General features: G+C 40.0%; 1 protein-coding gene and 1 long non-coding RNA gene across 8 annotated transcripts in view; one reads left to right on the top strand and one right to left on the bottom strand.

The window, feature by feature from the left end:
- HNRNPA3 (heterogeneous nuclear ribonucleoprotein A3) overlaps positions 1–513 on the bottom strand; it is a 15,460-nt gene extending 14,947 nt beyond the window's left edge. For 4 of the 5 annotated variants that reach the window (XM_084642998.1, XM_084642997.1, XM_084643000.1 and 1 more), the window contains exon 1: positions 379–483. In XM_084642998.1, coding sequence (XP_084499124.1) covers positions 379–380 — 2 coding nt within the window. In that variant the 5' untranslated portion in view covers positions 381–483. Of the gene's footprint in view, positions 1–378 lie in introns of all 5 variants that reach the window. The other variant, XM_084643001.1, reaches the window with a different exon arrangement.
- On the top strand, positions 470–23,950 carry LOC311528236. 3 transcript variants are annotated; one of them, XR_014713546.1, is made up of 3 exons: positions 470–541; positions 10,291–10,408; positions 23,540–23,950. It is a non-coding gene; the product is annotated as an uncharacterized lncRNA (long non-coding RNA). The 3 variants fall into 3 exon arrangements; XR_014713547.1 differs by lacking the exon at positions 470–541 and adding an exon at positions 1,070–1,215; XR_014713548.1 differs by lacking the exon at positions 470–541 and adding an exon at positions 2,357–2,445.

Genomic DNA, 23,950 nt, shown 5'->3' with positions numbered 1-23,950 from the left:
TGACATTTGACAGTGCTATGTCTACAATGTGTTTCACACAAAGTTAGGGCACTGCATTTAAACACAGCTCTAGTTAAGCCAATTCTGACAAGGATAATATATTGCAAATATATCTGAAGATTCCTTTAAAACATAGTTTCATAAACAGAATTAAAACTGGGCTAGAAACAATGTAAATGGTTTACACTGTTGCAGATAACCCATTCCCAATATAAGCAGCATTATCTCTGGTGAAGAGCAGGAAAATATCTGATTAGGAACACCATGGATTTTCAAGCTTTATTAATCATGATCCACATTGTTAAATGTCAGTAGGACAGTTCCCCTACCATATGCAAACTGTGCAACATCCCTGAGGCAACTAAAACAATTGCTTACATGGAAAGTTATTCTGACCTGTTATACTACCGTCTGGAGTTTCCTCTCTGCCTCTTACGCAGTAGCAGTTTCTATAGGAGGCAGCCAGGTTCTCCCTTTCTTCTAGTTGCTTTTACACGCTTCAGGCCTGGATACCTGAGAAACGGAGTGGTGGAATCTTGCTGTGAGTTTCTACTGGGAAGGAATACCCACATCCCTCCCCAATGGATTGCAGAGAAAGGAACAGTTGTGCAATAGTTCTCTCCCACAGTTGGGGCATTACAAGATCTTCCATGGGTGGTGGTAGGATTTGCTTTGTATCTTATTCTCAGTGTGGGCCAGATCCAAAAATCTATTGAAGTCAATAGGAGTCTGACTGACTTCAGTGGGCTTTGGATCAAATTCCGTGAGGGAGACTCTTCCCAGAGTCGTGGCAGCTGCATGTTGGTTGTTTTGGTGGGTGGGACAGACTTTGGCTTTAGACGTTAGTCCCTCCGTGGGGACAGTGAGGATTGTGCTGCTGTGGGTGCAATGCAAGACTCTTCTGGGGGCGTGGAAGTGTCACGTATACCAGCCTCTCCCCCAGGAGGTGCAGTGAGAAGGATAGCATTTTGCGGTTCTCTACCGGGGGGGGGGGGAAATAGAAGTAGGATCGCATTTTGCAGCCGTGGGTTGCGGGGTGTTTATCGCTCCCCACCCCCCGTCTTACACTGGAACAGCCGCTTTCTCGGGTGCCGACTGGAGACTGTCGCCGCCGGGAGAGGGGGCAATGCTGGAAATTACGCCCCTCCCTTGGGTGCGCGCGTTGGGGATTTTACTGGAGGCCCAGGCTCACTCTCCACCCCCACCCTCCCGGCGGTAAGGATATTACGAGCATTGCTGTTTCCTGGCCGGGCCCATAGTGTCAATCTCCCTCCCTCCCCCACCCCCGGAGAGTAGAAAGCTCAGAGGGCGCAAAATGGCGGCTGCAGCCCCATTGCTTGAGGGGCTGGAGCATGAAACACAGCCCTCCCCCCGCCCCCGGTCAGTGCGCCATTTCGCAGCGCCGAGGCGGCTGGGCCGGGGGAAGAACAGGGGGAGGGGGGCGTTATGCCACCAGCCCGCCCAACACACCCAGCTGCCTGCGCTCCCGTCCCAAATCCACCCGCATGGAGCCCCGCCGGGCACGAAAGCAGCGCGGCAGGAAGCGGCTTCACTACCCCTCCCTCGTGTCTGACCAGACAGCAGCCCCGATCCCTCCACGCAGCGCTAACGCGGTGGCGGCGATTACCTCCATTTTGTGACCAGACTCGTTTCCTTCAGTTTCAAATTCAATATGGAGCCGAGAGGGAGAGGAGAAGAGGGGTCACGTGAGAAGAGGGGAGGCTGGCTCGAGCCAGCGCGTGCGCTCAGTAACAGAGACTTGGGCAGAGCTTTCGCGCGCAGTGGCAGGGTCGCCGCCTCCCGTCCTCCCCTTCCCGCCAGAAAACCGGAGGCGGCGGCGGGCGCCTCAGGGCCAGCCCGACCCGTGACGGGGGAAGAAAGCTGCGAACAAGAGTGCTGTATGAAACAGCCACAGCTGGGAGAGGGGGAGGATACACATCCAAGATACAGCGTGGGGAGGGGCGGGGAAACGAATGTTCCCTGGGCCAGGCACGCCGTGCCTCCTGAACGCCATGCCCTGACTCTGGTATCCACCTAGGGTGGCGGCACAAAAATCCAAACCCTTTGCCTCAGAGAATATCCCTGTAAGAGCCTGGAAAGCAGCCTGGGGAGCTTGAGTTGTACATGCAATGTACTATCAACAATCACCCTTAAGTACATATACACAAAAATGAGGGCCTCCCCCGACCTGATTGAAGGACCCTACCCACCTCGGTCTGGGAGCTCTGTCCCACTGCTGCTCTACGTCCAGCGAGCCTGCCCCTCCCCGCCCCCTCCAAGTTTCCCAGTCTCTCTTCCCTGCCCTTCCAGATTCCAAGGCCCTCCCTTCTCAGCCCTTCCAATAGTGCTCACCACAGCCTTTCTTCCGGCTATATCGGACCATTCAAAGAAGCAGCCATCTTCCCTGACAGCCAACTGCCTTCATTCCCGCTGGAACGAATGGGGGTGAGCCATCTTCTCTAAGGGCAGCCATACTTTCACCCTCAAAATCCTACACAATTCAGCTGAGGGTAATGTGGGCTCACTTCCATCAAGCAAAATGGAAAATAGCAGCAGTTTTGAGGAAAGGCAAAGAAAGATACACAACATTGTAGCCAGTAAACAGCCTTAGCTAAAGAGAACTACCCACTCTTCAAACGCTGAATATTATGAAAGTTAGTAACTTAGCGAGATAAAACAGTGTTCTAGAGTTTAAACAAAAACAAGAACAGGATTGCCACCCTCAAGAGATCAAAAGTCACAAGACAAACCTCTAAAGAGGAAAGACTGGCTCAGAAAAATCAGTATTTTAAAGGTCTTTGATTTCTTAACTCCCCCTTTATTCCTCTGCCAATGTGTGATAATGTCAGGATGACAAGTCAACCAGTAATGCACACAACATGCAATCCTCTCACTGGATGCTCAGATGGAGACTCCACTTACTCTCCACACCCCTTGAGATAAGGGTCTTCACCCAACAGAAACACCTCCTTGTCTCTTGCTGCCCTGGGACTTTTCCATCTGTGACACACCACCCCCTACTTCTCTAGGGCTTCTCCTCTGCCCAGGCTGAGTAGCATCACATCGCTGCTTCCCCTCACCCCAGTTCCCTCTCCCTACTTTAGGACCGTGCACGTAGGCAGGGCAGGTCTGTAGTATTCTCAGTCCCAAGACACTCACACAAGACTTTGCCAGTATGCCATTGCCCAGCCCAGAAAAAAAGTCACAGCTCAGAGAAACTTCTCACATGACAGCAGTGCTCCTCCTCCAACTACCCAAAAAAATGCCCTAACTCATGATCAGTTTGCAAGAGTTGGCATAACTATCTTCTCCAAGTTGCTCAGAGGGGCCTCCCCTTCCCAACCACTACCTAGGGTAGGAGTGCTGCTGCCATTCTTTCCTCCAGCACTTTACTCTGCACCCCCTCAGCCCCATGCAACCTGTAGATCCACCTGCTGCTCTACCTTATTCTCCCCCATTCACAGTGTTTCTGCTGCTCCTCATGGTCCCTATGTCCTGTCTAGCTCCCTAAACCACAGAACAGCAACCATTTTGCCTACAGGGATGGCTTCAATCTCACTGAAAACAGTGGGAGATGGCTGCCAACTTTCTAATGGGCAGCCTCACTACCATATGCAGAGGAACTGTAGGAAAACAGTGGCCAGCTTGGTAGCTTCAGCTCCATTGATAGTAGTTGGTGGCCTATTTGAATAAGGGGAAATTGATGCATTGGCACTATTCAGCATGTTTTCATGAGACATTAAAAATACCACAAAATCACTACAGTCATGATAAAATCATGAGACATATCAATATTGGAAAAGCCTTGCCTCCTGTCTCAAAATAGTATTTTTTCAGAAGTCTGCAAAAGTAATCTTCGATTAGCACTAAATTGTGCACAAATGTGGTCAAGATTTTTCAGGAGTGATTTTGCATGCCTTAGTTTTTGTATATTCAACTGGATATACTGTAAACAGCTTTCACTTGCAGGAATTATTGAGCACCTACACTTTCAAAGTCAGGTCATGTTAAGGTGTCCCAAGTTGAGCACTAAAAATAAAGGTAATAGTTTCAATCTGCAGTCACCTCTGAAAGTTTTAGCTGCAGTATTGTAACAAGCAAGCTTATCACTAATTAGGCCTGGTTTCTCCTGATTTTGTTATCACACACATATGTAGGGAACTAGAAGAAGTGGACTAACAAACTGTCAAGTAACCGAGTAAATGGGACTGGGAAGTACTCAAAGTTGTTTGTTACATATAGCATAGAAGAATGACACAAACTGAATAATTATAACTATAGGTAGGCAATTCTTTCTCTCTCTCTGGAGAGGGACACTAGAATAAACATAAAAGCCCCCAAAACTATTCAACCTGTAAAAGTCTTCTTCCTTTCTTCTTACATAGTCTTGAATATCTTTGTCCTCTTTGATTGTAGTAATAGCCATTTCAGGAGGATACACTAACTCAAATACACCTTTTAGCCAAAATAATAGGTAGAACAAATCAGTATTTAGCCCTTTGTAGGCTTGCCTTTCTTCCTCCTATGTATGGTCACAAGACCAGTTTATTGGGTGGAGTAAGTCAATAGGTGTGGTTTTACTGAAGGGGGTGCAGGTGGGGGAAGGCTCTATACAATTTGAGCAGAAACAGTATACAGAAAGTTATGCGTAAATAAGCAGAAATGTAGAGGAAAATAGCTACAAGTGTGTTAGCTACTATTATTCCAAGATTGTATTTAACTATTGTTTTGTATTTAAACTTTCTTTTTGATAAACACATTGTGATTGTTATAGTTATACAAACAAAGTTTGGGGGAAAAGGTCTCCATGGTCTCCAGCACAGTATCTAATGACTCTTCTTTCTATAGATCGAGTATCTTAAATCTATAGTACTCAGAAGATTGCTACTCTTTTAGATTCAGGCCAGATGCTCTAGTTCACTCCAGTTAATGCAAAGGGGTTAGAAAATTACTAGATTTCATCAACCAAGCATTCCACCAAGTTGGGGCAGAGATGGTATATCCTTGGACCTGGTGTATGGAGTGTACTGGAGATGGGAGGGGATGTGATCAGATTGCTATTGTGCTCTGGCTATTCTCAGTTAGTGGGGAGATGGCTTCTTAATGGCCATTACCAAAAATCCAAAGCTGGCCCTTAATATCTGATATTTAAACAAACTTCTCTGCATTTAACTAGCTTTGTTTTCAAATAAAATAGTTCCCCTAAATTTGGCTTTTGTTTTACTCATGCTCTGTTTCCTACAGAATTAGGTACTATGGGCAACAAAGCTAATTAATGATCATTGTAGCAAGTGTTGACCAAAACTTTTTTTAAACTAAAAAAAATAGCAAAAAGTCTGCTATTGGTTTTTGCTAGGATTGCCTTACAGCAGTCAAAGAGTGACATGGTTCGACTCTTTAGTATTCCTTCAACTGCAAAAGCCAAGAAGTTATTGAGGTCTCAAGATGTACTCTTTTTATTTATATTTAAACTTAAGACTGGAAACAGTAGTACTCTGACCTAGGCTATATCTGTGGAATTTAACTTTGCAGTCATGCAGTGAATAAAATACAATTGATAACAGTGTAATATACAGTGAATACTTTATTGGAAAGGAGTAATAATACTCATAAGGAGAGAACGTAAAGGTAAAATAATAAACTCTGATCCATCTATGACAATGTGGGAGAAAGGTGATGGTTTCTCAGGGACTAATGTGGTTCATATAATATCAATACATTTGGTTTAACAAAACATTAAACACGAGTAAACAGTTATATAGAAATATTCTGTTCATTAACACAAAACATAGTAGACAGGGTAATCTTCCTATTAGTTCCTTTAAAGATTTTTTTTCTATAATCATCTTTTTGTGTAATGATGTTTTCAGACATTATTGTAAAAATCTCAGTCCCAAGAAAGTAGGTTTAATTTGCATGTATCACCTGCAGTTATCACAATAATTTTAGGAGCGTAAATTGTTTCAAATAATGTTCAGTAGTATTGGAACTCTGTTTTCCTCTGATTTGATCTTGTTACCAATCCACAGGCAGATCAAGTTTGAGTTCAATAGTCCTAATTCACAGTCACCACGAACTTCATGAAGTCCTTTGCACAAATGTAAAGTTGTAGTAAAATGCTACTAACTTAGAATGGTAGCATTTTACAACACATTTACACTCACTTTGCATTGGTCAAGGACTACATAAAGTGCAGGGCAATGTGGCTGACGATTTCACATTACACAGGTTCACATTAGTTTACCAGAACTGGATGTAGGACTAAGTATCAGCATAGATGAAATAACAGAGATTCAGGACAATCTTCCTCTTGTAAAACTGGGATATAATGGTATAAACAAAAAATGATAATGGGACCATTCTGAATAACTAAGGAACTACAGAATATAATTTACTAATTTTGCCAGTGAGTTACAGGAGTTTATAGCATTTTTGTTAGCTAGATAGCATGCCCCAGGGATTCTCAAACTGATTAATCATATCTCCTGGACATATCCCTTTCCATTTGTGATCACACAACGTTGTTTACATGGAAATGTAATGTAGTTATTTTTATCCATTCTGCTGGTGGCTCTACTTTCCTCTTTCCCTATAATGTGTCATATTAGGTAGCAGCAGCTACCAGTGGAGGCAACTAAGATGTCTCCTTTTTTTCCAGCTGCTTTTGCAGATATTCAGGCTCCCCTTCACAATGACAAAGCTGATAGACAGTAGTTTGTACTTTTAAAAAGCATGTGGTTTAAAAAGTGCTGTATGGTTCACGAAAGTCAAGATGAGTTTGCAAGGCAGTAGGCTGCTCAGTGTATAGTACTTTCCCTGGATTTATAAGAATATTGTATATTTAAATATGGATGCTACTGCAGAAGCTTGAACTATTATATATAATCTGAAATTTCTTTATTTAGGACCCATCATTCTGACCTCTATATTTGATTTTATTACCCAACTTTTACTGAGCAAACACAGGAACATACACAGTATGTAAATGTATTTAAATTCTGTTAGTCATAGTTATATTCATTTTTATCCAGTGTAGACTGCAAACATTCACTTCACTCAATTAATGTTAAAATGTTTAAAGCCAAAATGACAATAGGTGTCAGGATGAAAAATCTGAACAAGCTATAAATTTATTGTTTTAAACATTGTTTGGTTTTTATCTATTCTATTAAAAAGTCTCTCTCTCTGTGTATATAATGTATATACATGCACACAATAACAAAAGGAACCCAACAAATAACTCCAAACACCTTTTCCCCCTGAAATTATGACTGCTCTAGTCTGTCTGTTGTCTTAGACTTACATTGTATGACTTCTGTCCCCCAAAGAGGCACATCTGGTTGCTGTGACTCTCATGGGCTATAACAGTGAAAAAAGAATATTAAATAGTCAGCAGGTAGCTCAACTAAAAGCACTTTTAAACAGCTTTTTTTCCCTTGGAGATGCTGTATATTTGGTTTTCATTCAGGGTCAGGAGAGAGATTTTTTCTATAAGCAGCATACTGTATAAAAGTGTTTATATTTTGTAAAGATTTTGCGTGCACACACACTCTGCAATTAGCCTTTACCATATGGAAAAATAATCTACATCTTGGATTACTGTGAGTTGGATACAATTTTGTAGACAATTCAAATCCCTTTAACATGCTAAATACTAATCAAATCTGAACATATTTATGGTTTAGGTTCTGTGGTTTTAGCTCAATCTTATTCCCTTTTTTCCTTTCAGACTGTTTGGATGGCATTTTTCTCTTTTTAAATTGTATTATTGAACAAATGGTTTTCTTGAATAAAAGAGAGCCCCTCTGACAAAAAATGAGGGGGAAATTGCTTACCAGGCATGTTTTTCCAAGGCCTATTCAGACTTACCAAATAATGAATAAGACCTCCAAAAATCAGGCAAAGGCAGCTTCCTGAGGTGTCAGCGTAATGTGTGAATGTGAACAAAGTTGCATTCCAGTGGCTGGATCACAGGATAGGCTGGCTCAGAGAATAAAGGACCTAATATTACCAGTTAACCCATTTCCCAGGCTAGGATTTAAAGAGATAATGTTAGAATGTGTTAGCAAACACATTTGAAAAATCTAATGTAGGCAAAGCAGTGTATGTGTTTAAAAATGCTAAACTGGTTGAATTACCCTAGACTTTAAAAGTAGCAGCCATGTTAGTCTGTATCACAAAAAGAAAAGGAGTACTTGTGGCACCTTAGAGACTAACAAATTTATTTGAGCATAAGCTTTCGTGAGCTACAGCTCACTTCATCAGATGCATTCAGTGGAAAATATAGTGGGGAGATTTATATACATAGAGAACATGAAACAATGGGTGTTACCATACATACTGTAACAAGAGTGATCAGGTAAGGTGAGCTATTACCATCGGGAGAGCTGGGGGGGGGGGGGAACCTTTTTTAATGATAATCAAGGTGGGCCATTTCCAGCAGTTGACAGGAACATCTGAGGAACAGTGTGGGGGGAGGGGAATAAACATGGGGAAATAATTTTACTTTGTGTAATGACCCATCCACTCCCAGTCTTTATTCAAGCCTAAGTTAATTGTATCCAGTTTGCAAATTAATTCCAATTCAGCAGTCTCTTGTTGGAGTCTGTTTTTGAAGGTTTTTTGTTGCAGAATTGCCACTTTTAGGTCTGTAATCGAGTGACCAAAGAGATTGAAGTGTTCTCCGACTGGTTTTTGAACGTTATAATTCTTGACATCTGATTTGTGTCCATTTATTCTTTTACGTAGAGACTGTCCAGTTTGATCAATGTACATGGCAGAGGGGCATTGCTGGCACATGATGGCATATATCACATTGGTAGATGTGCAGGTAACGAGCTTCTGATAGTGTGGCTGATGTGATTAGGCCCTATGATGGTGTCCCCTGAATAGATATGTGGGCACAGTTGGCAACGGTCTTTGTTGCAAGGATAGGTTCCTGGGTTAGTAGTTCTGTTGTGTGGTGTGTGGTTGCTGGTGAGTATTTGCTTCAGGTTGGGGGGTTGTCTGTAAGCAAGGACTGGCCTGTCTCCCAAGATCTGTGAGAGTGATGGGTCGTCCTTCAGGATAGATTGTAGATCCTTGATGATGCGTTGGAGAGGTTTTAGTTGGGGGCTGAAGGTGATGGCTAGTGGCGTTCTGTTATTTTCTTTATTTGGCCTGTCTTGTAGTAGGTGACTTCTGGGTACTCGTCTCGCTCTGTCAATCTGTTCCTTCACTTCAGCAGGTGGGTATTGTTGTAAGAATGCTTGATAGAGATCTTGTAGGTGTTTGTCTCAGTCTGAGGGGTTGGAGCAAATGCGGTTGTATCGAAGAGCTTGGCTGTAGACGATGGATTGTGTGGCGTGGTCTGGATGAAAGCTGGAGGCATGTAGGTAGGCATAGTGGTCAGTAGGTTTCCGGTATAGGGTGGTGTTTATGTGACCATTGCTTATTAGCACAGTAGTGTCCAGGAAGTGGATCTCTTGTGTGGACTGGTCCAGGCTGAGGTTGATGGTTGGTGGTCAACAAACTTGACCAGCTTAACGTTAATGGGCAAAGCTTGAGGCAGTGTGCTTTGTGTATGCTTTTCAAATGTGTTAATGTCAGCTAACACATCACCTTTAAATCTTAGGACAAGGCTACAGTACAAAATTAAATCAACCTAACTTATGTCGATGTACAGCCACCACAGTAATTACATTGCTTTTGCATGTCCACACTACGCTTCTGGTGTTGCTGGCATGTGAGCTAACCAGGAGTGCTTGCACCAATTTAATTGTCAGTGTGGGGAATTGTGGGATGGCTTCTGGAATGCAGCAACAGTCAATGTAAGCAATGTAGTGTCTACACTGACACTGTGTCAACCTAACTGCATTGACCTAAGTGCTATGCCTCTTGCGGAGGTGGAGTTATTAAAGTCAGTGAAGTGGTCAATTTACATCGGTGGGAACTACATTTTAGTGTAGACACTTACAGAGTTAAGTCAACATAAGCTGCCTTATGGCAACGTAACTCTGTGGTATAGACCAGGCCGGTAGCCTGAACAAGGACAAAGAGATTGGGTGTGTTTTGTCAGGAGAAAAAGGTGAGTTTTTTCAATCTTGTTAGCTCAATTGAGTTAGCTTACCACTATTGAAAACCCTGTTAAGATGCAGGCTAACGTGTTGAAGGTAATACTAATAAATGCACTTAGATCCAGCCCTGCTCAAATATATATATAAAAAAAATCATCACAATATGGAAAGAGGCAAAGAATAAATATAAGATTTTTTGACACAGATCTAACTAATGTGGGTGTCCTCTCCACAGGAAAGAAAAGATCCTAAGATATCAAGCAAATGATCCATGAATGGGAAAGAGAAATTCACAGAAGTAATATTACCAAACGCGAAAACAAACCCAGGATATGAGCTTTACGGCAATTCAGGTAAGACATTTTCTGCTCCTTAAATCAAAGTGTTCAGAGTAATATTTTATTTTATGAATAAACCTTAATATTTTAGATGATTATTAATTCCCCATAAATGATTAACAGCTTGGAAGACATTAATAAGAAATAATTGTATTATTAGGTAAATACTAAACATTACAGGCTATAGTGTATTACTCGGGGCGATCTGCAACTGAATTTCCTGATTGTCTACATATCTGTGCATGTGAAGAGGGTAGAGGAAATAAATCTTGTTCCTTCACTGACTGCAATGCAGATCTGGCTTGGGAGGGGTTTTCAGATCTGTACAGCTCAACACATGGTCAGCATTCAACCAATAGTTAGCCTTCCATCTGGGACTGGATTAAAATGTGTGGGATTGATTCAAAATGCTTTTATTCCCTCACTGCTAAACATGGAAAACTCTCACTTTTATTTTCTAATCTGAATTTACACACTCTCCTGACTCTGAGTACATTATATAAAGCACAATTGTGACTACTCTTCCAGCATAAACAATAGCTCCCTAAAAATTGTTTTATGAAGGATTATCCCAGAGTTTTTAAAAAATATCATATTACATTCAAATAAGCAATTCCTACTCTGCACTTATTCTCCCACTTATGTTTACTGTTCCCAGTGGCTAGGATCCTGCTTTCTGATTGTAGGATGCCTTATCTTTTTGTTTTCCATGTTCTGTTCACAAATTGTGCTTCATTTTAAAAAATGTCTGAAATTTTTAAAAGGTGATCTCAAATTGATTTTACATACAATATTTCCTCGTCTATTCTTGCTGAGGGAAACTTCTTGTCTTTTGAGACTTTCAGAGTACTTATCTGAGGAACATGGGTACAGTTTCTTTTTATATATAGCACAAAACATATGTAAATAGAGATGTGTCTATCACAAGGTGCCAAAATGAATTTGTTGATTCCTCCAGGGGAGTGTCTCACATCCACATTTTATACTAATGTTTGCAATGAGACTTTCACCTTAAGACATATCTTAGAAAAATACGACATCTGTCTAGTGATCCCACTTTTGAGTAAGCAGCTGTATATCATTCATTTCTCCCTACAAACCGGAAGAACATTTTTATTTAGGAATAAATAGTTCTAAATACAAACACATTTCCCCCTTTTATATGAAATGGTCTTAATTTAAGATTGTGTCAGGACCATAGGTGACTTCCACATGTTTTCTTCTAAGTACCCCTCTCCTTAATTTTTTTTCTGGACTACACCTGCAGCTCCAAAATGAAAGCTGTGCATCTAGCATAAAACCATAGAGAACGGCAGAGCCCCATTAACACATTGTAGCTATTTTAATTGCTTATTTGAGATGTATGTGTAAAATCAACTGGGAGGATTTAATCTAAAACAAGATGTCTGCGTAGGTGTTAGTGAACAACAGCAGCAGCTAATTTCTAGGGCCAAATTTACTTTTAAACGCCTGAAAAACAGGGACATATTTTCTGAGACAGCAAATCATATTAAAAGATAAAACCATTTGTGTGGCACTAATATGTTCAGATTTCACCACAGTAATGACAGTGTACACCTGCTTACCAAATACTGTAGGTCACATTGCAACAGGCACAGTTGGAAACTGCTGAATATACTAGAAATATTTATGGCAATATATAACCTGATGACATTTCGTACCTTCAGGGCACAGTTGATTTGAGTTCTCCTGGTTTCCTTGACCATATAATTAATCATTTTCCATATATTAATATGAAAGATAGTAATGTAAGCAGTTTACACAAACAAAAATCTAAGATAAGGTCAACTGTATAATACATAAAAATGGAATAATATTTTGAGACAGTAATTAATTTTTTAGCAAGTGATTTCACATAACTGAAACAGCATTCACATTGGAAATGTTGTCTTTTTTTTTATGAGAAAACTATTTCAAGTAAACAGCACTTAGCAGGATTAGATAGAAGAAGCAGACAAATGTGGACTTTTGTGAAATATCCATTTGATCTCCTCTGGGTCCTGTTGAGAAGTTGAACTATCTAGAAGTTTTCATAATGTAAGGCTTTGCCCACACCAGAGCTTGTATCAATGCTTGCAAAAACACTGATGCTCAAACACAGATGAAATGTGGTTTGCAACCTGTGACCAGGGTCCCAGTGGGAGCCAGCTGTGATCACTCAAGTAGGGTGAACTGCAAAGAATGAGACAGACAATCCACAAAAAGCTGGTGGATATTCCAATACTTAGATTTACCAAGCCAGCATAAAACAGCTTCTTTTATACCTTACTGGTTACTCAGAAGTTCAAACAACACAGTTTCCTTAAAGTGATCCAGCCTCAGGCCTCCATCCAGGTACCCATGTCAAATATGATGAAGATTTCTGAAAATCTTATTTCATCATATAAAAGAAAAGGTTCTACCAATCCCAAAGGATCGGACACATTACCTCCCAGGTTATTGACTATTCCGGATCTTACCCAAATACACGCATACAGCCAATTCTTATTAACTAAACTAAAGTTTATTACAAAACAAAAGAGAGAGAGTATGGTTAAAAGATCAATATACATACAGACATGAGTTCAGTTCTTAAGATTCAGATTCATAGCAGAGATGGTGATCTTTGTAGTTGCAAAGAGTTATTTCAGAAATAGTTCATAGGTTATAGTCCAATGTCATTGTAGGGTGTTCCAGTTTAGGACTGGGATCTCAGTCCTTATGGCCTAAGCTTCCCCTGTATGAAGCCTTAGGCGGATCTGAGATGAACAGGATCAGGACCCAAGGATCTTTTATACAATTTCATGTCCTTTTTGACAAGTTGGAGTTCTTCCAGGAACAAAAGGTAATTAGCATGACTTTGAAGGAGGTCCATCACCAGTACTTAGCTATATGAATTAACATAAGGCAATTTGCTTGTTCCTCCACCATTCACAGATGACTTGCTATACATTTAAAAGAGAGATGAATACAGAGAGATCCTGTATTTACAATTCATTTAAATACTAGTATGTTCTTTTGATTGAATTATCAGACTACAGTATAGACAAGGACTGTTGATTACATTGTCCACCCCCTATCCATATATATGTATTTACACAAAAACACAAACATTATCTACCCACATGTTTTTAAGGGTTGTTTAATTTGCAGGATGTTTAACCCTTTCTGGCCATGTGTCACCCAATCACACTCAACATGGTGTCCCTCTAACCTACACTTACTATATGTCAAGGGAACTGGTTACAATACTCTTTTCCCCAATGTGATTGAAACACTTTGATGATTTTGTAGTGTTGGTGGAATCTAACTCTTTTTTAACAATGTCCTCAAAACATAAAAAAAGCCTGGATAAAGTCTTTAAAAGTCATAGGATCAAATCCTCAGCTGATGTAAGCTCCTGAGACCTTGATAGAGCTGTGTCAACTTATACCAACTCAGGCCTTGTCTACACGGGGGGGTTAGTTCATACTAAGTTGACACACACTAGTTGGTGTGTAAAGTACTTCAGAGTCTGAGTTCCAGCCCGAACCGCAATGTTTATACTGCTGTTTTTAATGCTGTAGAGTGAGCCTCAGATGTCTGAATCTGTAGACCAATTTGGCATAGGGAGATCAACTGTTAGGGGCATTGTCATACAGGTGTGTGATGCTGTGCATTAAGGTAGTGCACCAAGTTATAAAGCTTGTAATGCTCAGGAGATTATCGATGGTTTTGCACACATAGAGTTCCCAAACTGTATTGGGAGCAATTGATGGGACCCAGGTGCCTATTGTTTGCCCCTCTCACCAGGGCTCAAGAGTTTATAAACAGAAAGGGGTATTTCTTCCTGGTGCTCCAATGCCTGATTGAGCACCGTCGAAAGTGCATAAACATAAATGGTAGTGTGCAAAGGTCCCATGATGCTAGGATCTTTTGGAACTCAGCTCTGTTTGCCTTTATGAATAAAGGAAGCTGCCTCCAGGTTACTGTGGCCATTAATGGTACGGAGGTTGCTCCCATTATGCTGGGAGGGTTCTTCCTGGCTAAAGATTATCCTCTGCTTCCCTGGTGAATGAAGCCATTCTCAGGCCACTTGGACAGAAGAAAGGAACTCTTTAACTATTGCCCTGATGTAATATTCCAAACTGACCAGTGGGAAGCACAAGTTCAGCCAGTCCTGAGCATGACTGTAGTGTGTATAGTGGCTAATAGCGGGACTTGGGAGAGAGCTATTACTGTTAGCCAATTGTGGATGATTCTTACACTTGGCAATATCACTAGCTACTCACCTGCTGCCAGCTCTATTTTTACCCTTTTGTTTGGTTCAGTGACCCTTTGTCAACAATTTCTACTTTAACCTATGGATTGCATTATGGTTTTAACAAATATATATGTGCTTACATTTGTGTATTGTTTTTTTTTTAATCCCTTTCTGCACTGGGGCATTAATGTTTGCTAGTTACGAACAGTCAGTTATCAATAATTGGAACAGTGCTTGATGTGAATTTTCAAATACTGCTGTGGCAAGAGATGGTAGAAATGTTTTGATTTAAAAAGTGTTGTAAAAAAGTCTTTTTTAAAACAGAAATTTGTGTAACGTTTTAATTTTTTGAAATTTTAATTTTTTTATGAACTCCAAAACCAAAAGAAGTTGGTTCTCATTTTTTGCATTTCAATTTTTCCTTTTTTTCCCATTCCCTTCCACTCTTTTTTTTCAGTGTCAAAAGGGGAAAGTAGTAAAAAGGGAAAGACAGAAGAGAAAAAACTCCGAACTGATAATATTCCAATCAAAACATTTTGAATAAATTTATGAACCCCTGGATTTTTAATTTTTTGCAAAAACACTCTTTATCATTTTTGACCACCTCTAGCTGCTGCTGTTTGGTGTGCTAGTGTGAACAGAGCCTAAGGGCTTGTCTTCACTACCGTGCTACATGGGTGCAGCTGTGTTTGGCTGTCTCTGCCCCCAGGAGGCTATTCATTAGCTGAGGGTTGCTGGAGGGTAGTGTGAGCACTCGAGCCATACCTCCTTCTCAGAGGAAGGCCTCTAGCATGCCGCCCATGCTGGGGGCTGTCTGGAGGGTGACATAAGACATGGCTATGCTGGAGTAGTGCAAAGACACTAGGGTGGGATTCAGGACTGAAGACACAGTATATAGATATCATTACTTAGTAACTAAACTCCCATCTACACTAAAACATGGTTAAAACACAGTTTTGTTGTATGGTACTGAGGGGACTGGGCCATGTTTTAAGCCAAATAATGTCTACACTGTCTAGAAAAGCCAAATTCACTCCCTTCTTGGGGTTCTGCTTTGTTGGTATTTAAATAATTGAACATAAACCTCAAGCCTAAATTTTCTCCCCAAATCTAACTGTTCCTGCGGGACTTCCCTGTTCCTGTTCCTGTTCTTACATCACTCTGATCAGAACGTAGTGCTTGCACCCTGGGTTTGTTTAGGAGCCCTGAATACTTGTGTAGGATTGTAGATCCTGCTACCTTGTTACAATTTCTAAATTGTGCTACAACCCTTCAAAGTCACAGACTGTAGCATGGTTTGGGAACGTGGATATATTATAGTTTGTTCCCATCTATGCTGCAAAACAGGGATGTGTTTTTAACTGGGGATGGAGGTCAGGTGGGGGAACTGTTTTGTAAATGGGTATTCTCCAGAATAAACATGGTGTGAGAAACAAGGTGGGTTAGGTATTATCTTTTATTGGACCAACTTCGGTTGGTGAAAGGGACAAGCTTTCAAGCCACAAAGAGCTGTTCTTAAGTCTGGGAAGATACTCCAAGTGTCACAGCTAAATGTTTTGAGAACACAGATTTGATATGTTTCCTATCACTTTTGAGAAAAATCTACACACATATAATGAATTTGAGAGAATATATCTGTGTGCTTTTTATAGTACTGAGTGAGGGGAAAGAATCATTTTTTTTTTTGCCTAAGAGTGTCACATACAGCTACAGGCAGATGACTAAGTTTACCATAAATGAAAAACAGTATTCCCTGGTTTATTTTTTAAGGTGCTTTTTTCCCCTTCTGTAATGTGCGTGCTACTGAGAAGTAGAGCTGAAAGTTAAAGCCAAAGTGCAGCTTGTTACGACACGTGGTCTCAATCAGAGTATTGCCCTGGCAGTTATTGTTCAACAGGGAGACTTTGGTCTGAAAAGAAGGTCAATGTGAGTGATCTCAAGAAGAAAAATCAGCTATTAATGAGTAAGAATGCCCTTATTTCTGATTCTCAAGTTCTCCTACTTTTGCTATTGAGCCAAGCACTGCAGATTAGTAGGAGAAAATATTTTTGTTTTTGTTGATATAGTAAAAAAGTTGTTGGAGAATTGTGCGGTGGAAGATATAGAAAGAAAAAAAATCTTTTGTGGGTGGATACTGACTGTGGAGGCCATGTCTATCATTTTTGTCTGCAAAACTTATCTTGCTCAGGGATGTGAAAAAAGCACACCCCTGAGCGACATAAATTATGGTGGCAGAAGTGATAGTGTGCACAGTGCTATGTCGGCGGGAGAGCTTCTCCCACCGACATAGCTACCGCCACTTGTTGGGGGCGATTTAATAATGTTGACAGAAGAGCTCTCTCCCATGGGCATAGAGTGACTACATGAGAGATCTTAAAGCGGTGCAGTACAGCTGTGCCGTTGTAAGCTCTCTAGTGTGGACATAGCCGCAGACTCCCTTGGGCTGTCTTTGATCATACTTAGAATCATAGAATCATAGAATCATAGAATATCAGGGTTGGAAGGGACCCCAGAAGGTCATCTAATCCAACCCCCTGCTCGAAGCAGGACCAATTCCCAGTTAAATCATCCCAGCCAGGGCTTTGTCAAGCCTGACCTTAAAAACCTCTAAGGAAGGAGATTCTACCACCTCCCTAGGTAACGCATTCCAGTGTTTCACCACCCTCTTAGTGAAAAAGTTTTTCCTAATATCCAATCTAAACCTCCCCCACTGCAACTTGAGTGGGGGAGGTTTAGATTGGATATTACTTACATATGGAAGAAACTGGGAATAACTCCACCAAAGTCAATTGAGTGTAAAACTGGGCTACATGAATAGAATCTCAGTCATTCCTGCATTTTGTCAAGTTGTGTTTACATAATAGTCTAAAATTTTCCTGCTGCATTTAACCTTGTTTTACTAGATGTTGGCCCAAGTCACAAAATTCAGATTCAGATCTGAATTTTCGTGAAGTTTGGAGTTATTTGAATTCAAGGTTTGCATTCTGGTCCTTCACTAATTGCTGTCCATTGCTTTGTTTGTTTGATAAGTGAAACTAGTATAGTCCTTTTATATAATGTCCTTTTTATAATATTCCTTTGTTTGTAAATGGTTGTCATGTCTCCTATCATTCTTTGTCTCTTCTTTTACCCAGTTCTCAAAACTTTTCTTCATACATTTTATTTTCATACCTTTTTAATTTTAATTTTTCACCTCTGAGCCCTCTCCATCTTTTTTTAAATGTGATGACTTGCACTGCACAAAACAAACTTACTTACATGTTAAAAATAAACAATACTCACAAGAAAAATCTGTTTTATTTCTAAGTAATACAGTGTCAGTATTGTGCTTTCTGAGGCCCTAATCCTGCAATTGCATCTGTATGGGAGAACAAATTGGAGAAGCAGGGCCCAAGTTAGTCCTGTTCTTCTCTATCATTAAAATAAATGTATCCCCTCTCCCAGAACTCCTGAAAGGTAATGCTACTTTAAATTTTGCAAGAGAGATTGTGAGATTGTTAGTAGAATTAATTAGTTCTATTATAAAGTAAAATATATGAGCCAGAGGCCCAGGTCTGCATTTTGAAATATACTATAAATACAAAGTATGCAATGAAAACCAGAATGTATATAGCATCCTTTTTTTAGTACCCATACCTTATACTTTGGTTGCCTTTTGTTTCCCTAGTCAACTAGTGATCAAAGAATCTGATGGTCCTAAATACTGGCTGCAATGCTATGGTCCATCTGCCTTCTACCTAACCCTATTAAAAGAAGTGGCACTCCTATGCAGGGTTATGGACTGCTCTGATAAGAGTCTGTTTACGACACGTAATTTTTGAATGCCTTTCTGGAAACTGACAGGTTTCAGAGTAACAGCTGTGTTAGTCTGTATTCGCAAAAAGAAAAGGAGTACTTGTGGCACCTTGCATCCGATGAAGTGAGCTGTAGCTCACGAAAGCTCATACTCAAATAAATTGGTTAGTCTCTAAGGTGCCACAAGTACTCCTTTTCTATCTGGAAACTGGAAATCAGATCCAGATGAACTGATTAGGTGAAATAGTTTTGTAGTCTCAGTTTTAATCACTTGTATATTTTAGCAAACATCAAATACACCAAGTAGTTAGCATGTTTATTGATGCCTGGGATTGGAAACATCAGGAGGTCAAATCAGAGTTGTTTTGGCAGAGCTAAAGAGAGGAGTTTATACAGCAGCACTAATATCAATGTCTTGGAACTGAACTACAAAATTAAGATTTGGGTTCATATTATCAGCCCCATCCCCACAAACTTCAGGAGTGGTTAGATGCAAAGATGTGGTTTGGGTCCATCTCTAGTCTTAATATGCATCAGCACTAAGAAAAGGGCTCCTGAATCTATGAGGAAAAAAATATACATTGAAGTTCATTAAATAAAAAAGTATACATTTGACAAGTAAGTCTATGCTTGTGACATAGAAACTGTGTTTTACTGCAGAGAATTGCTTTTTGCACAAAATAAAGAGGTGAAAATTGTCGGTTTTGTGAAACCTGATTTTGCTTTGTAAATGCCTTCCCCTCCCCCCTCCCAACCACTCTCCATATAAATACTGAGAAGCTTGGCATAAAGAATGCAGCCTGGGGCATACCCCATAAAACTTACAGTGCAATTAAATGAGCAATTTCTATTGGAAATAAAATGGGTACGTTGAGAAGAATATGAATTAAACCAAGCAAGAATGGAGTCAGACAACCCAACATAGTACTCAAGGCTCTTCAAAAGATCCCTGGGGTCAGCAGTACCAAATGCAGCTGACAGGTCAAGGCCAATCAGTAAAGAAAGATAACTGCAGTTTGCAATGAAAAGCAGGTCATTCCAAATTTTGATTAATGTAGTCTCAGTGCTGTGGCGTCCACTCAAATGGGTTAGCAAAATAAAGACAGATAGCAGTGGATTAATTCTAGCACTTCTTTATCGTACTGCAACCATTACAAGCTTCTCTACTGCAATCACTATAACTAGTGTTTCTCCAATTTATGACCCTTTGTCTCACATTGCCATCTGTCCTGAATTTTGTGGAATTGCCTCGGTTACATGGGACTGTTCTATTGAGCATGTGCAGGACCATCAAAGTAATCCAAAATAACTTTGGGACAGTGCAACACCAGCATGCTCTGTTGTGACATTATGATGTGTTGATGCCATGACAGAACATATAGCAATGAATGGCAACTGTAGCACCCTAGAAAGGGGCTGTAACTTATTGTTTATTGACAGGGTTTTGTTAGACAAAGCTCAGTCTCAAAATCTGTTGTATTAACTTTAGTTGCAGAAACAACACAGTGCCAGGATAACCTGTAACAAACAACATTTGGGCATTTGTAAACTCCAGATGTATTTAAGAAATGTTGATATTAAACATCTTGTGAAAGAAAAGATATGTGCCCTCACCCCCACACAATCTTTTTTTTCCTAATGGAGAGGTGGCCATTGCTGTTTCTTTGTGCTCTTCTGTTTTTAAAAGAAATTAGACAACAAAGTGTTCACATTCACAACCCTGGCCAATGCAGGATTGAAACCTGCTTAGAAAAAACTGCCACATTGGCCAAGAATGCAAGTGGAGCAACCTTAGAGAGATTTAAAACATCGAAAGAAAATATGTTTTGGCAGTGTTCCTCTTATTACTCTTCAGGATTTTTTCTGAAAAGTAACAGTTTTTAATTAGAGGAAGGAAAAAATGTGGCACCAATTTTAATAGTTGCTGACATTTTATTCAATAACCCCCAATTCTGCCATATATATCCTTCCAAATCCATAACCTAGGAGAAATGGTGGTCTCAGTCAAGACTACAGACTTTATGAAGTCTCACTCCAGTAGCACAGATAAATTCTGTGCCTGTGTGTAACCTCTTCAGTGACAGAAGTGCTTAATGCAACTGCTGGTTTTGCTCCTCTTTTTGCTCTGGTAGTGAAGCAAGGTGCTGTGGTGCTGTCTTACGGCTAGATTCTGATACCCTTACCAACATGGAGTAGTGCCGTACTCTGTAATGGCCCCATTGATTTCAAGGGTATTGGGAACAGAGAGTACCTTGTAGTGCTGTGTACAGACTATTTCAAGAGTTATATTCCTCACATCCAGAAAATGGTTTAGGACAAAAAAATCATGTAAGAGGTGTACTTTTTCAGATTGGGGATTAAAACTGCTATCTTCTATCTCATTGAATATCACCCCTCCCACAAATACATTGTGAATTTGGGATTTCCTGTTGTCTCAGTGGTGTGAGCTTTTCTGTGGGGAGAGAGAGGAGACCTGTTCAACCGTTGTGGGGAAATAGGGGTATTGGCTAGATATTACACAGAATCTGTAATGTGGATGACATTGCTAGTCAAGGTGCAAAACAGTCTCTCTCTGGCTCTGTGGAAGATAGCTGAAAAAGTGAGTACAGCAGCACAGCCAGATGTTGCACAAACTTTCCTGATAATCCCCCCATGGAGCCATCATGGCCAGAGGGGCCTGGCTCCAATGAAGCTGTGCTGCTAGGCCTCAAAGGTAAATCACTGAGGGACAGAAGAGCCATTGTAACTGCACAAGTCCTCTGTGCATGCCCCACGTTTCAGAGTGGCTTTTCTGTTGTGTGGATGTGGGAAACTGGATTATTCTTAGTAACGATTTCCTCACAGTGTTAAACCTCCTTGGGGCTTTTCACACAGGAGGGCACGCATGTTCAGGCTCCAGATTTGCTTTGCTTCTGCCCAGGGTACTGATATCTGTATTACATATACATTTTTATTTAGTTTTCTTTTTCACGTAAACAAGTATAAAGCTAATGGACAATTTGTGATGGCTGCCATGTATTTGCTTGCCATCTCTTCTAAAGGCATCCTGAAAGAGTCAGAACAGAGCACAGCAATGCAGATTTTAGCAGTGTCAGGGCTACTCCAATCCCAGAGCAGAAACCTAGGCTCTTGGGGCATCATGTACAGGCAGTAATTAGGAGAGGGAAACCAGCAAAAGAGACCTACTGTGTGAGTTTTATTAGCAGGTCCAGTAAAGAAGCTTCCTTAGGAGTGAACCTGATGTGCCCTGTGCGGTTATTTGGGACTGGAAAGTCTGGTAAAGTGGCAACTGATTTGGATTTATACCCCTCATAACCCAACATGGTGATCTGTACACTTTCTCATCTGGGGGCGGTGGGCAAATCAGACCCTTACGTCTATGCACAGAACCATTTACTTCTGTTTAATAAAAATGAGCTCAGAGTCCATTAACTTTATACATTTATTTTTTCAGCAAATGACTTAGTCATCATGGAGAATACTACCTTCAGACTCATTTTAGTTTATGACCCCAAATATTTCTCATTTGCTCTGAATAATTGTTTTCTGTTGAAAATTATGTGGCTGGGTGGTTAATTAGTAAAATATACAATGGGCTACATCACCACATTTTTAAAGCTATGGTGCCAGCTAGTGGTGAAAGATGATATACAGCTGGTGTCTCAGACTTGTCATTTATGTAAGTGTACAGTATATTTTTATGTGCATCATGATAATGTGACATTACATTTTATTTGTCAGTTATCACTGCATTGTGACTGAAAAAAAATAAAATCAGACAGCTGCCATCATTTTCCAGTTGGGGATTGTTTATTTGAAACCTTCTTGCCATTATTGATGGAGAGATTGCATTAGACCGTTTGCCAATCTTTAGTCTCTGGTTTCTTGTTTGTGGACATCACTAGCTATCTAGTCGGGACATGTAACTACTGTAGCATTTGATCAGAAATACTACATTTCTTAAAAATGTGGTATATTTTAATATTGTGGTTTTTTCAAAAAAATTCAGTTGAGAATATTTCTTTCCTGAGTGTACCTAAGCTATCTCTGTTATTGATTCACTTATGAACACTAAGAAGGAGAGCTATAATGTGGCTAATAAAGTGTAAAACTCTTCAATGACTATTTTTTTTATTCATCACGTGAAAATAAAAGTCCAGTTTTTATAAGCATTTAAGATAAAATTCAGCTAATTTCTTATGTACATCAAACATTTGTATTCAAATCATCATGTAAGTGAATAGAAAGAAGTAAAATTTGCAGGGAAATTGAAAATAATCATTGGCCATTTTTCTAGTTTAATTAAGCAATAACTGATCTTAGTGGGGGTGTGGAAGGTTCTTGGATACTAATAAATAAAATCCAAGGCTGAGGCATTTCTTTCATTAAATAGTGGGACCTATTTATAACTCTATTACTTACTGCTAAAATCAATTATTATTACTAATACTCTACAAGTAATTTATAACTAAAAGCACACTGAAGGTTATAAAGGAGAACTTTTCTTTTTAAATGTCACATGTACCCATGAAGGTCACCTATTGTGAATAAGGATACCCCAGATGAACACACTTGCAATAATGTTTTGTGAAGATAGATCTAATGTTCGTGACATCTGCAAGCAGAAAGCAGAACTGTCACAATCTTACTGGCAGTCTAATGTGTGTGACTGCACTAGTGTGAAAATACATTGTTATATCTAATGCCATTGAATTAAAAAAAACAATGATTTTTGTTGAGGGTTTACATCAACTGGTGCAAACTCACAGGCATATTATTTAAAAGGATAGTTGAGCTAAAAGTTATATGGAAGAAAAATCTTTGTTACTAAAAGCAAATTAGTTTATATTAATTGTGAAGGCATTTCAGACAACCAGTGTGCTTTTCACTATGTGTGCTGTTTGTTCACTTTTTGTATTTCATTCTGCTTGGACTGAAAAGAAAAGATTCTCTGATTCTTCAGTCATTCCATGCATAGCACTCATTATGAAGTCAATGGGAATTTTGTGTATAGAAGGCCTTCTGGCAAAAAAAGCTGATTTATTATTTACCAAGAAGAATTGCTACATTTGAGTTTCTGATGGCTAAATATCCTATCCTTTATTCAGAATGTTGTCGATGGAACCCTCCACAGATCTCTCCCTTAGAAGATGTTGTGACTCAGTATGGGAATTTTCCACATCTGTTAGGAAACTGCTACAGATGGTTCAACTCATTAGCTGACAGAACTCCTAGTGAACATCATCGAAGAGTACTGGGACCTCACTTGGACTAAATGTTAAGCTTGCCTCCTGTTCAGTGCCATTACATTTTCTCTAAAATAAGATTCTTAACCAATTCTATTGGACCCAGGATACACTTTTAAATGCAGCCAGACTGCAATCCTGTTTTATACAATTGGCAAATGTGACTAAGTTAAACAGCACCGGTTATCATTGTACAAGCCTCTATCTAAGGATTGTGCCTCAAACATTGTAGTAGCTTGTAGTATCTTTTAAATCTTTATTGCATCTGCTATT

This window comes from Lepidochelys olivacea (assembly GCF_965140295.1).
Source record: "Lepidochelys olivacea isolate rLepOli2 genome assembly, chromosome: 11".
Taxonomy (NCBI): domain Eukaryota; kingdom Metazoa; phylum Chordata; order Testudines; family Cheloniidae; genus Lepidochelys; species Lepidochelys olivacea.
Note: the sequence above shows the minus strand (reverse complement) of the source record. Positions and strands in the feature narration are given on the sequence as shown.